An 18,733-nucleotide genomic window follows, 5' to 3' on the forward strand; every position below is an offset into this window, starting at 1 on the left:
TATCAAAGGTGAGATTACTATATACTTGGGTCCCCAGATCCCTTATTACATCTTCCATATTTAGGTGACTATCACCTATGTGGTAGTTTGTGGGTACTTTGTTTTTTCCAAAGGGGATGGCTATGCACTTTTTGGCATTTAGCTTAAGGCCATGAGTTTGCCACCAGGTATCCGTCTCAATGAGACCTTTTTGGAGGATGTCTGTGTCAGCTGGAGAGTCAATTATAGCCCCTAGTTTGCAGTCGTCTGTGAACTTGTTCAGCCATAGTCCTCCTGTGCTTGCCTGTGCCTCTGAGAAGTACATGCCAAATGGGAGGGGTCCTAGGACTGAGCCCTGGGGAACACCACTTGTAACTGGTTTAGAGTCGGACCTAGCTCCTGCAACTCTCACCACGTGAGTTCTGTCTGTGAGCCAGTTGGCAACCCATCTCATGACATAGGGGTTTATGTACAGGCTAGTGAGCTTGTCTATAATACCAGAAAGGGGAATGGTGTCGAAGGCCTTAGCAAGGTCTAGGTAGGCTATGTGTACCACCTTTCCCTCATCTATAGCCTTGGTAACTGTCTCAAAGAAGTCCACCAGGTTTAGGAAGCAAAGGCTCTTGCTTCCCCCATAGTGGCTTTTTTAGGCAAAGTCATGAGTACAAATTTACCAGCATGAAAACATCTTATAAATGAAATTTAAAGGTCATGCTGCTAAATGCTTGGAGTCTTATCATGAAACTGCTGTCATTGCAAGCATTCCTTGCCCTGGAGGATGCTTACATTTGTGCATACATCGCTGTATGGACTCAGCAATACCTGATAGGACCAAACCATCTCCCTCAAGGAACAGTAAACCTGTCTGGTGGTCAGCAGCAATAAACAAACTATAATAGAAGGAAAAAAATGCTGTCCATGGCCAAGAAGGTGCGGTTGCCAAGTTGGGAGCAATCTCTCCTTTATCTGAGAAGCAAATAACATCACTGGTGAATCCTCTAAGGCTAACTTCAAGTCCAAATTAGCCACATCCACCAAGGACAATCACAAGGCCTTCTTCACATATGTCCGCAGTCTCAAAGGCAACACCCAGATTTGCTCTGAACTGGTGGTCAATAATACCACATACACAAACACCATAGATATAGTCAATCTGCTGGCAAATCACCCCCCCCCCATCAGTAAATCAAGACATCCCCAGCACCTGACCCCTCCCCTCATTGTCATGGAGCCTCTCCCTAATGCCATGTCAAAGGCAAAAAATAAAGTCTCCATGGGACCTGATAACATCCCTGGCTGTATCCTACATGAACTCAGGCATGAGATCTCAGCTGCATTAGACACCCTATTCAACCAAAGCCTGAGCACCAGCTGCATCCCAGCTGAATGGAGGACAGCCACTGTCATCCCTCTACACAAAGGTGGAGCATCCACTGACCCAGGCAGTTATAGGCCCATCAGCCTAACTAGCCTGATCTTCAAGGCCATAGGATGCATTATCATGGACCTTATAAACAGGGACATTGGCAACCTCCAAACTCTTGACCCCACACATTTTGTTATTGTCAAAGGGAAATCAGGCCTGTTAAACTTGGTTCACTTCTTCAAAATAATCACCAAAGCCATGAACAAGGGGACGATGGGGCATACTGCCTTCCTTGACCTAGCCAAAGCCTGTGACACTATTCCCCACTTGGCCATAATACATAAACCTTCCCAGCTAGGCATCAACCCAAATGTTACAAGATGGGTAACTAACTGGCTCACTGATAGAACCCACTCAGTCAAAGTAGGAAGCCACCTCTATTAGTAGACTCGTAATGAGTGGTGTACCCCAAGGATTGGTTTTGGGGTCTCTACTATTTGGGATATACCTTTCTGAGGTGAAAGCCAAAAGCAGAGGTCCATGGCTGACCAGGTTTACAGATGACTGCAAGCTGGGCATTGTCTTAAATTCCCCTAGTGATGTGAACATCCTCCAATAGGCCCTTATCCAAATTAATGACTGGTGCTAGAATCTTGGCTTCAAATTGAATGCCAAGAAATGCATCATTATCCCCTTTGGGGAAAATGTCATCACCACTAATTATGACAATAATAACAATGTAATAAGCATGCAATCAGTCGTGAGGGACTTGGGCACCCAGGCTGATAGCCACCTGACATTTAACAACCACATTGCTCCATTGTACGGGAGGCTTTCTACATGGCCCACCTCATAAACAAGGGTATGTCATCCAGGAAAAAGGAGGTCATAACATCCCTGTACTCCTCCCTTATCAGACCTATTATTGAGTTCAATGTCCCCTTTAGCATGTACCTTGCCAAGCACATGCAGCAGTTGCAGAGACCACAGTGGTTCCTGACGAGGAAAATCCAGGGTCTTAAACACCTATCCTATACAGGTAAGCTAAACGCCCTGTCCCTCTACTAAGTCTCATACAGATTGAGCATAAGTGACCTGTGTCTGGCATACAAGGCCATTTTGAACACAGCCTTGATGAAGTTGCTGCATATTTGTAAGACAAACTTGACTCCCGTAACCTGCATGCAAGTCCTTAACCTGATCTGTGACATGAATAATACTTATTGGCGGGATAGATTTGTGTCCCAGAGACTCCACTGTCTATGGAATAGACTCCCTTTCCATGTCAAACAGAGTACCTCTCTAGCCCTCTTTAAGCAGAACCTGGACAACTGGATGGGAAACAGAAAATATACCTCTGGGATACCACCTGTGTCCCTGCCGGCCTGGGGGAAACAGTTGCTGACTTTGAAGGAACATGGGTGAAATTCTTGCCTAGGCTTATAAGTACCTCTGGGCCAATAGCCTAGTATCATTCCATGAACCTATGAACCTATTAATTTAGATGTTTGCTGTATTTATTTCAGACTGTCCTGCAATGTTGTCTTAAATTATTCCCTGTGAGTCTGAACTGTGTAGTTACTGTATTGATTGAGCATTGTCTTGTTCCTTTATTAGTTATTATTAAATATCATTAAACCTTGTCATTGTGTCTGGTCTGTATAGAATGAAGTAAGCTCTTAGAGTACTGGCAAATGTATTTAGTGACACTGTATAGCTCACTCTCATAGCCTTGGTCTTGGTCACAATTACCATTTTGCTAATAGGCATAACACACAGTAGGATTCACCACCCTTTGGTAAGGGCCTTACAGTAGCTGATAAAGAGCTGGATTGTGGCAGCCAGAACTACCTTTAACTCTGGGCAGAAGGGGTCATAGCTAGTAAACCTGTGCCAGCATTTCCCAGGAGTGCATGTGTGTGTGTGTGTGTGTGTGTGTGTGTGTGTGTGTGTGTGTGTGTGTGTGTGTGTGTGTGATTCATAAATCAAATCTCAAAGTGTGTGTATCAGCTACTTGCACAAGGACCTGAAGCACTGGTTGGACAGAGAGGGTTATGGATGTTTTGGCTTGACAGCTCTGCTGAGATGTTAACCGTATAGCTGTGTCAGTGGGGAGTCTTACTGGGGATCTGGAGAGAGAAGGAGAAACCAGCCCCACACTAACTGTGATCTCTGTGTGCTTTGAAGGGTAATTGTACTTTACTGTGCTTGTACTTGTCAAGCTCCCATTGTGTACATCCCTAACTGGTGGTAGTGGTGAGGATTGAGGCTCTTTGATTACTGGACCAGTGCAGGAGTGTCACACTGACAGTACATACTGGTGGATACAGCTGGCATATCACATCACATACCATCATTGAGCCCCTCTCATCTGCCAATGTCGTACAAGATTACTTCACAGATTGTCCATGTCTCCCTGACCATGCCTGATGTACTCTGGCTAGGTGAGTGTGTACTCCACACCTGTATCTGATTGCCTGACACCAATGGCTAGCATACCTGATGGGCCCATGCAGCATCACAGCAGGTTATAGGTGCTAATAATGGGTGGATGCTGGCTCTGTCCCAGCAGCAGTGCATACATACTGAGCACACAATGTAAGGGAATGAATACAGTACCAGATATTCAGGTACCATTACTGTGTCCCCAGGGGCCTGGCACATTCCTCAAACTATGTGGACAACCATCACATATTGTCCAACTGGTGTCCAGAAATACACATTTGTCTACAAGGGGGGATACATCTATCAGGCACATGTACACATTCCGCAAACATCTGGGCACTGCAGATGTCAGACACCTATGAGGAGGTCATCCTACAACACATATGCTCTGGTCTCAGGCATTGTGTGGCTCAGATGTTCCAGGAATGTCTACATGCACCTGTAGTAGCACTGACCTATTTGTGAGATGTAGGCTGGATGACATGGCACTTTAACTCTACCCATAGGGGACACCCAACAGTTGAAGGCAGTGATGTGTGTGGACACATAACACAGACTGTCACAGCAGTCAGGCCATTTCTGGTATTCCTGGTACCATACGAGGTTACTAGGCTATGAGCACTGAGCAGCCATATCCCTGGGCCATATGATAGCCCATGTGCATGCAAGAAAGCAGCTGATGTATCCCATCCAACAGGGACATAGGTGGTATCCCTAAATGTTAGCCATTCAGTTGACCAAGTAACACCTACAAAGGTGTAGTTAGCTACCCTGCCTGATGTGGACAGTGTTCCCATTCCAAAGCAGGGTGACTGTGTGGGACACATACTCAAGCTGCCAACAAGGCCAGCCCAAGTAACTCAACAGGTGGAGGTTTTGTGTGTGTGTGTGTGTGTGTGTGTGTGTGTGTGTGTGTGTGTGTGTGTGTGTGTGTGTGTGTGTGTGTGTGTGTGTTAGAGTGGAGCATGACTTGCACTCATGCAGCAGTTCCAGCAATGTGGAGTCTGTGATTGCCTGGCATGCCAGAGTGAGGTCACTCCTGAAGATTATGTATCTCACCGGGTAGAGGGTTGGCTTTATAGCTTATAGGTGTACAGTAGATGTTTGATGGCTTGGTATTCCCTGGTGGGGAACCTCTGTGATGTCCTCAGCTGCTGCATGTGCTGTTGAATGGGAATGATGAATGGAGGATTATTCACATTAATGGTCCTCATTGTGGGGAACATGAAACATCAGGATCAGGAGGGCAACGCATGCTGTAATGCCAGTATGTTGACAATACCCACACACGTACTGTTCTGACAGATGGCAGGGGTATGATGTGGGTGTTAGCAGTGGATAGTGCTAGCAAAAGTGGATGTGGAGGGTCTGTACATAACTATTCCCAATGTATGTGGTCCTGTGATGTGTTCCCCTGTTCATGTCTTTCAGGTGGGATGTATCACAGATGGCAACTGGCCTTCTCAGAAGCCAAAACTGTGGCAATCATTAATGCACTCAGACTCCATCACAGGGTACTGTTTGGAAGGAGCCCTCAAAGCCTGCAGGACTGCTCTGCCCTGTGGGCAGAACTGGTAGTGACTATCAACAATGTGGGCCACCACGACCATACCTGTGAACAGGTCTGACACTGTGCCACTAACCTCATCCACAATACATGGCAAAGGGCTGCAGCTGTGGCCAGGGACTGTGCTGGCACCAGTGGAGGGGTTGCTATGCAAGCACCATGTACAGCCATTGAGGAATACCTTGCAAACCTTGGTGCAGCCACCACATCCCAGGGAACAAACACAACATATGTTGTGGAGGTGGGTGGCACAGAGTCAACAGCTGAGGAGCATCCAGATAAGGCCCCAGTGGACATCACTTGAATACTGTAGCATTCATAGTGGCAGCCTTTGCATACCTGGATATATATTTCAGGTCAAACTGCATTTGTGGGTGGGATTTTGTAATGCACATAAGTGCACACCTATTGTGAACGTCAGCAAACTGGGTAGTATCACAGCTTGTAGTGAACATGTTCAGAAATGCACATATTATCCTCTATCAATGCCACATGTGTGTGTGCTGACAATACCTCTCTCCCACAACTACATAGGTTCCTCTGGTGTGGCTGGGGAACAGCTACCTGAAGCTGGTGAGTGTGGAACTGTCTTGTTGTGGCTCACCAATACCCAAGGCATGTTAAGGCAGACAGTTTTCCATGCACACAACTATTATACTTAGCCAAATTGCAATATGTGCATGTTCGCTTGTGGTGGGGTTAACTGTGGTGCATCCTATTGGCCATCATGGGAGCCTATTCACAGGTGGTGTAACATGTTGGCATGTATGTTTGTATAGGTGTAGCCACTGTGCTATGCAGGAGTACATTAGTATTGTCTACACAGGTGCACTGTGTGTTCGGTGAAGATGCATCACATACTCCCACTCCTCACGTATCTCACAGATGTATAGTAGTAGCAACATTAACTGGATATAGCTGCACTGCATGTTGTTGAGGGCCTATGCACAGTGTGTCTGTTGTGGTCTGACTGTGTGTAATGCATGTCATCATTCAGAAAGTGTGGTCTATATAATGCCTTTGTGCCACCTCGTGTGTGTGTGTGTGTGTGTGTGTGTGTGGGTGTGTGTGTGTGTGTGTGTGTGTGTGTTTGTGTGTGTGTGCGTGTGTGGGAGTTCCTATTACATTATCAAAAGATAATGTAATCGAACGGCCAAAACATCGAAATGGCCACATTTCGAAGTTTGCATTGTGGGATCGCAGCACAGTGAAGACTGGGATATTTGCCCTTTCCTCACTGTAGTGCAATCTTGGAGTTGGAATATATATTTAGTGTGCCCCCACAGTAAAAGTTTCTAAATGCAGCCGTTTTGATGTTTTGGCCGTTCAATTATGTTATCTTTCAATGATGTAATATGAACCTGTGTGTGTGTGTGTGTGTGTGTGTATTAGCGAACATTAAATTGCAGGTAGTAATTTACATTTGTTGTCTTCCCTCACAGGTGAACATGGAAGTTAGGGTCTCTCTCGCCTCACAACCTGATGCCAGTGTTTCATTGAACTCTGATGATGATGGTGGTCATAGTAAGGCACAGGTGGGGTTATTGGGGGCTAAATCTGTACCACTGGTTGACATCCCACTTCCAACCACAATGTCCCTGCATACAGTCAGTATGCCCACACATACCCAGTCCCCAGCAGCCACAGATATTGGAAAGTCAGAGGGTGGTGGCATCAAACAGGCTAGCATGGCAACTATAGCATTTGTGACTGTCAACAGCAGCCATAGCCAGGGACCTGGTGAGGTCCCACACAGGCAAATTGACAGGGGTGCTTGATGGAGGACAGCTGCCCATCCAGCCCCTGTCAGACGTGTCACAGCAGGTGTCACCCGATGCATGTTTTGGTCCATCATGGAGGCACAGGCACATTCTGAATGGTGCACCAGGTGGATGCTCAGGGTCATGGATGCAACAGTTCCTGCCATGCGTGATGTCCTCTGTGGTAATGGTGATGTCGCACATAATTTTACTGATGTGGATAGATGGTGGGGTGAGACATTGTCAGTGTTCAACCATGCAATTTCTGTTAGCTTCCCTGTAGTGTGAGTTGGGTCACTGAAGGGAGCTGAGAGTCCACACCACAACACAGCACCACATGGCCATGTGGTCCACCACAGTGGTGGGAGTATGGAGGGTGGGATCCAGGCCACAACAACATCCACCATGAGCATGGCCACATCAGCTGTGAGCCCAGTGGTGGCCATGCACATTCACACTCCCTCAGTCCCAGTACCACCATCACCACTAGGCACAGGGCCATGTCTGCATGTGGTGTCCAACATACCCATCCAGCCAGATCAGCAGGCTGCACACATACACACACAGCTGTACACATCACATGTAGGGCCTCACCAGACACACACAGCTCCACACACAGCCAGTTCCCCACACCAGCACAACCACACCACACACACACACACACACACACACACACACACCACAGCTCCCCAACATACCCAGTGTAGGCCTATTGACACCACATCCACACACACATCACACACACACATATGCCACCCACAGACTAACACACAACTTGTGCACCCCAGTTAAACTGTAATACCCACACACCACACACCACATGACACACACACTGTGTGCACACACACACATATTGTCCACTGTACAGCCAGCCATACAATTTGGCTGCCACCTAGCACCCTGTGCTGCCATACAGTGTATAGCCTGTAACCTCACATCCCTGTCTGTGATTCTGCTGATGTTTGTCATGTTCTGCTTGTTCTGTGCATGTGTACACATAATAGCAGTGTAAGTGTATAGTGTGTAATGTATGTCTGCTAGCAAGCTACTGCTGGCTGCATCAAAGTGTATGTTGTTCTCTGTGTACATGTCTTACATTGTAGTACTGGTGTGACAGTACTTTGTCAGTGCCACTTTATTGACTTCTGTTCCATGTATCTGTGCTGTTATACAATGTGTAACTATTTAATTACAATTTTGTGACACAGTGTGGGTTTGCATGTACTTTGCTGTACAGCCTGTGTGTGTGTGAGCTGAACTGCTAACATGTCACCTACTGTGTCTGGGCCTGGACACACACAGTGACCCTTCATTGATTAGGTACCTACACATCTGTATGTGTTTACCTCATGCAGATACATGGTCTGTTTGACAATGTACCCCTTGTTGTTGGACTGCACACATACCCCTTGACACAACTAGTTGATCCCCATACATGTGTGTATTTCTAGGCCACTACAGTAGGTTGAGATGAACAGTACTGGTGTATGTACTCCTGACCACACAACATTACTTTAGCCCCAATAGACTTATCAGGGTACTGTCTGCCATCTGAACCCCAGGTACATGGTTTCACATAATGCACTCAACCTTTCCTGAGTCTCATGATGTATTGATGGTACTGCTCTCATTAAGCAGTTGTGTGTGTTTGACATGTTTGGAGAATGTAGTCCTGACACAGGGTAGCCACTAATAGCCAAACCTGACTCTCCAGCATGTTTTTCTGCTATCTCATATGCAAGTCAGGCCTCTCGTGCCGATAATGCGCATGGAGTTATACTCTCGTACATGGGGAAGATGTTGAAGGGTTGAGCACAACATTGCCATCTTGGCATGCTACAGACACCTGTGGACAACTTAATTAGACCCCAAACTAAAAACCACAAACCAGTGACCCAAAATAAGAAGCAAAACAGTGTTTATTCCTCTGATAAACTTTGACTGGTGCCTTCACCAGAGAATGCTAACCAAACTTCACACTCCATATTTATAATGCATTCATTCAATCAATTATTCAATAATCCTATTATTTAATTACTAACAAAATTATTTAAAGCAAAACTCTCCATTTAAAGTCTACATTTATTCCTTGTGGTACCAAAGTATCAAATTTTAAAATATAAACTGATTCTTTATACAATAAAACATTTTAAATATTTTTGTATAAATAATTATCTACAATTTTCTCTAATATTGTGCCTACTAACCCATGAGACTGAATCTGATGTTAAAATGTCTAGCTCAGTAGCAGAGCATTTTTATTATGAACATTTTCAATGTCTCTGATGTGTTTAAGCAATCTGACTTTTTAAGCCCTTTCGTTCAAGCCTCCCTACTGATGTGAATAAATTTATAACAGGGGATTTCTAGTGCATCTATAATGTGTCTCTGTATCATATCTTAAAATTTGCTTTTCCCATTAAATTTTATACTTATTTATATTGTCAAGCCCCTGCAACTATATGCTTGCATGCCTTGCATTTACTGCAGATTTCATTACCAACTATTCTCAGTGCATCATAAAATTTAAGTTCTGGTTTAATCACTCTACATTTAATTAAAAAATGTTTAATATTTCTTCCTACTTTATAGGAGAATTTTAATCTCTTGCTTCCTTAGAGTTTTTTTTTTAATTCCAATAATATTTCACCATAGCTATAACTTTATCACTAAAAACACTATATAATGGGATGAAATAAATCTCTGAATTGTTTTTTTTTTCTTTTATTACTATCATAACTTATTATATCTTTATCTCTTTTACATTATTGTGTATTAATCTGATTAGTTTTATACTAAGCCTTATCTATTCTTTACTGGCTATACCCTCTTGAGTAAAACATGTTATACATTCTGTAGATTTCCTGTCTTAATTCTTCTTTATCATTATATAATCTATGTAACCTAGTAAAGTCTCCAATAGGGTGCGCCTCTATAGTATGGGGGGATGACAAATTGTAGCCTTAAGATACTTAACTTGATCTTCAAATTTTCTATGTATCTTAGTATGCAGATATCCCTTCGATACATCTACCTCTACATCCAAGAGTGCTACTTTTTTTTCCTATTTGTATACCTTCAAATATGAGGTTAAACCTATTATTTTGCAACTCTGATATAAATTCATCAATTTTTGTTTCCCCTCCTTCAGACAAAAAAATCAAGTCATCTATAAACCTACTATAATTTTTAACATATTGTTGAAAAAAAGGAAGTTCCAGGAAGTTCCGTAATACATATATTATGTCTAAACAAAACCCATGCTTAAGTTGACATATGATGGGGCAAATGCTGCCCCCATTGCTGTGCCCTGCTTTTGTCTAAACAACTCTCCTCTAAATTCAAAAAAGTTTTTTGTAAGACAAAAATATAACATTTCCACCATATATTCTGTTGCTGGACATTGCCCTAAGAAAATTGTCACTGCTTCTAGACCAAATTCATGATAAATATCTGTGTATAAAACTCTTCTTTACATCAAAGAGGTAATCAACATCTGATCATTCCAGCCTGTGTTCTGTATTTTATACAAAAAATTAGATACATCCTTCACATAGGCTGGTAACAATGATACCTTGGTTAACATTAGGTCATATAAAATACATCCAATATTATGCAAAAAATAATTACTTCCAGAAACAATAGGGCACCCTGGTTGATTAACCATACTTTTATGAATTTTTGATACACAATAAAAATATGCCATACTAGTATTATAATGACATAACTAAGTATCTAACAAATTTTTCTTCAGTCAGATAATTCTAACCTGATACCCTTGTATAACAATTGTTCATACTCAGAAATGGCCAGCTCATACATATCCCCCTGAACTTTTTCATATACTGTGATATCATTTAAATTATTATAGCACATTTCTAAATATTGGGAAATGTGTAACAGAACTAATTTGTAACCTTCATCTGCAGGCTTGAATATCAAATCTGCATTTCTTCCCAATGCTTGCAGTGCTAGCCATTCATTTTTGGTCAAATTGTAATTAATATTCATACTTTTTTTTAAATTCAACAAATGCTTGTTCCACAGAATAATTTAACATATTTTGAAACTGCATAATTTCCATAAAATTAAACACAGGTATAAATTTATGTTTTGTTTCTATACTACTTGTATCAAATAAATAATATGCATTAATAACATCATCAGATACACAAGAGAAAAAACTGTCATTACTATTAAGGGACAATATTAGAGAAAGTTGTAGATAATTATTTGTACAAAAATATTAAAAATGTTTCATTGTATAAAGAAGCAGCTTATATTTTAAAATTTGATACTTTGGTACCACAAGGAATGAATGTAGACTTTAACTGGAGAGTTTTGCTTTAAATAATTTTGTTAGTAATTAAATAATAGGATTATTGGATAATTGATTGAATGAATGTATTATAAATATGGAGTGTGAAGTTTGGTTAGTATTCTCCTGTGAAGGCACCAGCCAAGACGTCAGAGGAATAAACACTGTTTTGCTTCTTATTTTGGGTCACTGGTTTGTGGTTTTTACTTCTGGGCAACCTGACTGGTAATCAGTGGGGCAATATTGATTCCAGACTGTCTGTGTGAAACAGGTGTTGAGGGCCATGGCTGACCTTTGTGGGCATTAACATAGCCTTTTACAGTTTCTGCAGATGTCTGCATAGGTGCATAGCAGACCGGCCATGCTGCTAATGTACTGTTGCACTGACTGAGGATTATTCAAAGGTAATGTCCACCTTTTGTCTGTATAAGGTCCCTTTACCTATGTGGTGAACCACATAGAACCTACTTCAGTTATGTCAGGAACTTCCGTGGCAAAGGCCAGGTTTGTTCCAAATTAGTCCTTAACAGTATCACATACACTGATCCTGTTGACTTAGCCAATCTGTTAGCAGATAGGTTCACCCCCTGTCCCGACCAAAAGGCCCTTTCAACATCCTTGATACTTGTCCCAGATCTCACATCTCCATAAACCAAGTGTTACAGGCCCTATCCAAATCAAAAAAACACAGCTTCCATGGGACCTAATAGCATCCAATAGTATCAAAGGATGTATTCTGCACCATCTCGAGTAAGAACTGGCTTCACCATTGAGCAGTCTATTCAACCACAGCCTAAGCACTGGCTTCATTCCACCAGAGTGGAGAACCACCATTGTCATCCCCTTGCACAAAGGTGGTGCCACTACTGACCCAGGAAGCTATCGCCCCACTAGCTTGACAAGTCTGATCTGTAAAGCCATGGAGCGTATTATTATGGATCTCATAAATAAGGACAAAGGCAATCTCCAGGCACTTGACCCCACCTAGTTCGAATTCGGCAAGGGCAGATCTTGCCTGTTGAACCCGGTGGACTTCTTTGAGACTGTCACCAAGGCCCTGGATGAGGAAAAGGCAGTGCATACAGCTTACCTTGACTTGGCCAAAGCTTTTGACACAATCCCCCACTCAGGCATCATCAAAATGCTAACATAACTTGATATAAATCCCTATCTCATCAAGTGGGTGGCCAGCTAGCTCACTGACAAGACCCTCAAAGTCAAAATAGGCACACCCACCTCTGATAGCAGACCTGTCATTAGTGGAGTTCCCCAGGGATCTTTCCTGGTACCCCTACTGTTTGGCATCTATTTCTCGAAGGTATAGGTAAAGACGAAAGGCCTGTGGCTGACCACATTTGCTGATGACTGTAAGTTGGGTGCTGCCATTTACACACCAAATGATGTTAACATACTGCAAGAGGGTCTCATAGCAACTAATGACTGATCCCAAAGTCATGGCCTCAAGCTAAATGCCAAAAAATGTGTCATCATACCATTCGGCAAAAACAGGACCCCTACTGATTACCACATCAAGTGGCAACCCCCTAAGCATAAAACCTGTGGTGAGAGACCTAGGCACTCAGGTTGACAACAACCTCACATTTGAAAATCATGTAGCGGCAGTGATTAGAAAAGACTTTTACTTGGTTCATCTCATAAGTAAAGGGATTGCATCCAGAAAAAAAAGGAGGTTATTGCTTCTCTGTACTCCTCTCTCATTAGACCAATAATTGAGTACAATGCCCTTTTTAGGATGTACCTTTCCAAACATCTGCACCAACTGAATAGGGCACTGAAATACCTCACAAAGAGAATCCATGGCCTCCAACACATGTCCTATGTGGACAGGCTCAAATCACTATCACTGTACTCGGTATCATACAGATTGCTCAGGGGTGATCTGTGTCTCGCCTGCAAGGCAATCTAGGACCCTGCAATACTGAAGATGCTCCATATCTGCAAGTCTAACTCCTCATGCACTACCTGCTCAAAAGGCCTGAACCTAATGTGACATTAACATAACCTTCTGGAGGGACAGGTTTGTCTCCCAGAGGCTGCCCTGTCTCTAGAATAGACTTCCCATACATGTCAAACAGAGCACCTCACTGACCATTTTCAAGTACAACATTGATGAGTGGATGGGAAGCCATCAATTTGTTCCAGAAATTCCACCTGTGTCCCTCATTGACAGGGGGGACAGTTGCTGACAGAGGCTTCTTTTGGGGGATTAAGTCTTGGCTAGGCTTGTATAGTCCCCAAGGCCATTAGCCTAATAACCTCATATGGTCCTATGAAGTAATTCCTGACCACTGCCACTACTTGTTGCCTGCATGTAACATTGTTGCCATCCTGGGTACTCAGGTCTGTCATCACAGTCTGTGTGTTTATGGGGTTGGTGCTGATGTGGGAAATACTGGGTGACATGTGCTTTCCTTATGGCATGTTGACACTGTTGTCTGGATTCAGCTTGAGGCCAGGACCTTGACACTATTCCATACCCACTGCATGTCCTATTGCAGTGTGCTAACACCAGTTTGTGGCTCAATGACAGATTGCACAATACCTACACACGTATATGGGTGGTGGAAATTAGCATTCATGCCTATATACATGTGGGTTATTGGGGGCAGCAGGTAGTCACATTGCCTTCACATGTCTACATATTGCACACACATAGGCAACACAGATTGTGGTTGCCACCTTATCAAATATGGACTGTGGGCACATCTTGTAGTAATGTGACAGCTGGCAGGATATATATCCACAGCAAGTGCAACATACTGGACTTCCTTTGGTTTGCTACTATGATACCATATTTGTGTGATATTACCTTAGCTTATGCTATTTGTCATAATATTAAGGTGCTTCTAACGTGCAATAACTGTTCTATCCAATCAGTAGACAACTGTATGAAATGTTTGTCGTCCTACAGTCTCCGGACCTCTTTATTGTTTCAGTTGTTGTCACAAGTCACACATTGCCAAACATGGACTGCAACCTGCAGGGTGTTACAGATTGTGGCCATACCTAGGATCTCTGCATATGCCTGCAGATTATCCAGATGTCTGACACATATTTTCTTTCCATCTGTCATAACATTGTGGTTTTCTGGCAAACTGTTGGAAAATCAATGCAGACTAACATTGCAGATTAATGACAGATACCATCATGTAACAACACATACCCTTTGGAAATTGCATTCAAATGCACAACTTATTCTGGTATCTGTTTCCCATGCATGTCACAGCTATATGTGATGGTTGTGCTCAATGTTAGGTCTTTGCCTCACTTATCCATATTTCTTTAACTAAATTACTTTTGTGAGGGGTTTAGAGGTATGCTGGTGGCCAACACAGTTAGACAGCTGCAAGGGGATATATTCACACACACACACACACACACACACACACACACACACACACACACACACACACACACACACACATACACTCATGACCTCCCCTTGCTGATAGTAGAACCTCTACCTGCCTAGTTGTACAAACAATACTGTTATATACATACAACAAGCACCACAGAGCTACTATAGTGGTGCAGTGTCTGTCACTATTGTTCAAGTGGGTGACAATTGTAGGGGCTGTTAGGATTGCAATGTGGGGTTTAAAGGCCCTTAACATGGTAGACCCATCTGAAGCACACACACACACACACACACACACACACACACACACACACACACACACACACACACACACACACACACACACACACACATACACACACTGCTGCATAGCGACATGCACTGAAACACACATGCACACAGAGTTGACACCTTTCTGATTAGATGACCTACCTACCTATCTAGTTATGTACAATACAGACTGACATGACTGTTGTAAGCACCACAGTGCCTTTGTGTTAGAAAATGTGTAACTGTGCTTGTAAGGTGGATGACATCTGTAGGGGTTGTGACTAGGTTGGCAATGGGTGAGTTAACAGGGTGGAAGAGGCATACAAAATGGTATAACCAGTGCATGCACACAGACAAGCCAGCCATATGGGATATGCATACAAGAAGCACATACACTCACAGTTTGTATTTTTCAGATTAGAATCCCTACCTATCTACTTGTATGTACTATTGTGCTAAGTACATATTGTATGCACCACAAACATTATATGCCAGGGACATAACTCACAACCTCTTACACCAATTAATCTTGGGAATGCCTTCATGGATGGTGGGATAAACCACCCATAATAGTAACTGTTCTTACATATTTCTTTTACAAACCTGACGAGTGATAAAGTACCAGACTTTACATCAGCATGACATTTCAGATGGGTATGATATTGAAGTTGAAAAGTCTGTAACTATGGCAACTGTCACATATTTGCCAATGATTTCTCATAAAACCCTTTTGTTAGGTGACACAGAGCACATATATGTTGCAAACATCAGAATATTCTGCAGACATCTGTACAGGTGACTGATATGGCCTGTAGAGATTAACATAGTGCATGTAAGGTGGATGACATCAACAGGCTTTTTAAAGTAATGTCATGGAGTGGGGGTCAACATTCCTTAAAATGGTTAACCAACACACACAACAGCCAAAGGGGATATGCTTCACACGCAAACACATATATAATTTGCTGCATTGAGATTCAACACCCTACCTACCTACTTGTATGCACTATAGTGCTGTCTACTTATCACATGTGCCATGGAGCTTATATGCCTAGAAAGTGTCCAACAGTGGATCTAAGGTTGATGACATGAACAGGTCCTGTAAAGTAATGAAATGGGGGGCACCAGAGTTGAACAGGCCTCTAAATGGTGCAAACACCACACACACACACACACACACACACACACACACACACACACACACACACACACACACACACACACACACACACAAGGGATATGGTTCTCACGTACACACATACAGTATCACAGTTGCCAGTATTGGGATTCAAACCCCTACCTATCTAGTTATATGCACTATAGTGCTGCACAGTTATTGCATATGCCATGGAGCTTATAGTGCTTGAAGAGTGTCCAAAGGTACTTCTGAGGTGAATGACATCAACAAGCCTTGTAAAGTAGGGCAATGGGAAGTGTACTGGGTGAAACAAGCTTCAAAATGGTATAACCAGCACCCACAAAGTGGATATGTTTCTCTCACACACACACTCACAGAGTTGCCAGTGCTGAGATTAGAACCCCTACCTATCTAGCTAGTTGTACTTTCATTCGACGTAGTTATCACATGCATCACAGAGCTTATGGGACTGGCAAGTGTCCAAAGGTACTTCTAAGGTGAATGACATCAGCAGGGCTTGAAATGTAGGACAATGGGAAGTGTACTGGACGGGAAAGGCTTCAAATTGCTTTAACCTACAAATACTCACACACACACACACACACACACACACACACACACACAGGCAGGTGATGTAAGATTACAACCCCTACATCACTACTATTACACAATGGAGTTCGCCTTCATACTGGCACATGACACTGGTTACAACTGGTGTGCAATTGTCTGCAGCAGGACATCAATCTGTGCCTTTCAGGGTCTCTCTATCCCTCTCTCTCTCTCTCTCTCTCTCTCTCTCTCTATGACTGTCTCTTTTTCTGTCTCCCTCTCTCTCTGTCACAGTCTGTCTCTCTCTCTCTCCCCGTCTCTGCCTGTGTATGATTGATATATTTGTATATGTTGCCCATAAATATGTATGTGTATCACACTCAACAGATGCAGATATATCACATATTGGCTATCTACATATAGCTGAGGGTAATCCTGTGTGATGGGGATGGGAAGAAACAGTTAAGCTGTACATAACTGTCTGTATGCCAAGACATATATGCACAATACAGTTGTATGGTCTGATGTTGGTTTAGATATGGGCTGTAAGTGTAGGAGCATGCCCATTATGACCTTCTATAGTAAGAGTGGTAGTCCATTCCAGAGATAACTGTAATCCAGTCCAGGGTTTTGTGTGCTACAGCCATACCTCTCAACCTCTTAGTGCAAGAACTCTGGACAAAGCCTGTCAAAATTGGGGGACAATGGGCCAAACATAGGGATATATTTTAAATATTGCTCTTATAAACTTAGAAAGTTGTTAGAGTAACATACATTTTCTGAAGGCTGTGAGGTCTGAAACTGAAATGTATGTCATTATTTACTGATATGAATCCAAAGATCATCCCAGTGATTTACCAGAAAAATACAATTTTTATGAGGAACAGACCAAACATATGAGCCAAAAATCTGCGCAGTTGAGAGTTGTGGCGGCTGACGAAGCTGTGCAAACAGTCCAGCACCTCAGTGATATACTGACTGAGGACCTCCTGGTTGTATGGTATCCTTATTAACTGGAAATTCATATGCTGGTGTGAGTACAGAGTGCATTGGACTGAGCAGAGTTTTCCATAATATGTGTGGTATATTCTACAAAGTACTGTGATTTCCTGGTATGTTATTGGCAGAGCAGTATAATGTGGTGAACCGCTGACAGACATTTGTTTATAGGTTCATAGGAGGTTACTAGGCTATTGGCCCTGAGGCCTTTATAAGCTTTGCAGACAAGATTGTAGCCAATGTTTAGACATGTCAGTACCCAGAGCCCCTGTCCAGCATGGACACAGGTCAAATCCCAGGAGTGTATTATATGTTTCCCATCCAGTTATCCAGGATGCACTTCAGAAGGGCTATTGAGGCACTCTGCTTGAAGGGGACAGAGAGTATATTCCACAGACAGGGGAGTCTGTGGGACACATATCTGCCATGCCAAAAATTCTGATTGATATCACAGACCAGGTTGATGCTGCGTCTACAGGTTGCTTGAGTGGAACTTGACTTCCAGATATCCAGCATTCCCATCAAGGTATGGTCTGAATTGCTTTGTATACCAGACAGAGGAGTCTGTATGAAACTGAGCAGAGGGAAAGTGCTTTTAGCCTATCTATGTAGGGTAGGTGTTTGAGGCCCTGGATTCTCCAGGTGAGGATCCTCTGTGGTCTCTCCAGCTGCTGCATGTGCTTTGTGAGGTACATGCCTAAGGGGGTACTGTACTCAATAGTTGGCCTTATAAGGGGTAGAATACATGGATCTTATAACCTCTTTGTCCCTGGATGGGATAGCCTTACTTATGAGGTAGGCCATATAGAAAGCTTTCCGTACAAGGGTAGCAACATGGTGATCAGAAGTCAGGTTGCTATCAACCTGGGAGGCTAGATCCCTCACTACTGATTGTGTACGTAGGGCATTGTTGTTAATGTGATAATATGTGAGGATGTCACTCTCCCAAAGGGGATGATGATG

General features: G+C 43.0%; 1 protein-coding gene across 1 annotated transcript in view; it reads left to right on the top strand.

The window, feature by feature from the left end:
• Positions 1-18,733, top strand: part of LOC122805944 (vomeronasal type-2 receptor 26-like) — a 106,064-nt gene that overhangs the window by 79,194 nt on the left and 8,137 nt on the right. The window contains exon 3 of the mRNA XM_044076189.1: positions 6,800-6,881. Within this exon, the coding sequence (XP_043932124.1) occupies positions 6,800-6,881 (82 nt within the window). The remainder of the gene's footprint in view (positions 1-6,799; positions 6,882-18,733) is intronic.

Source organism: Protopterus annectens, chromosome 7.part0 (genome assembly GCF_019279795.1).
Source record: "Protopterus annectens isolate FY-2018-M chromosome 7.part0, PAN1.0, whole genome shotgun sequence".
NCBI classification, from domain to species: Eukaryota; Metazoa; Chordata; order Ceratodontiformes; family Protopteridae; genus Protopterus; species Protopterus annectens.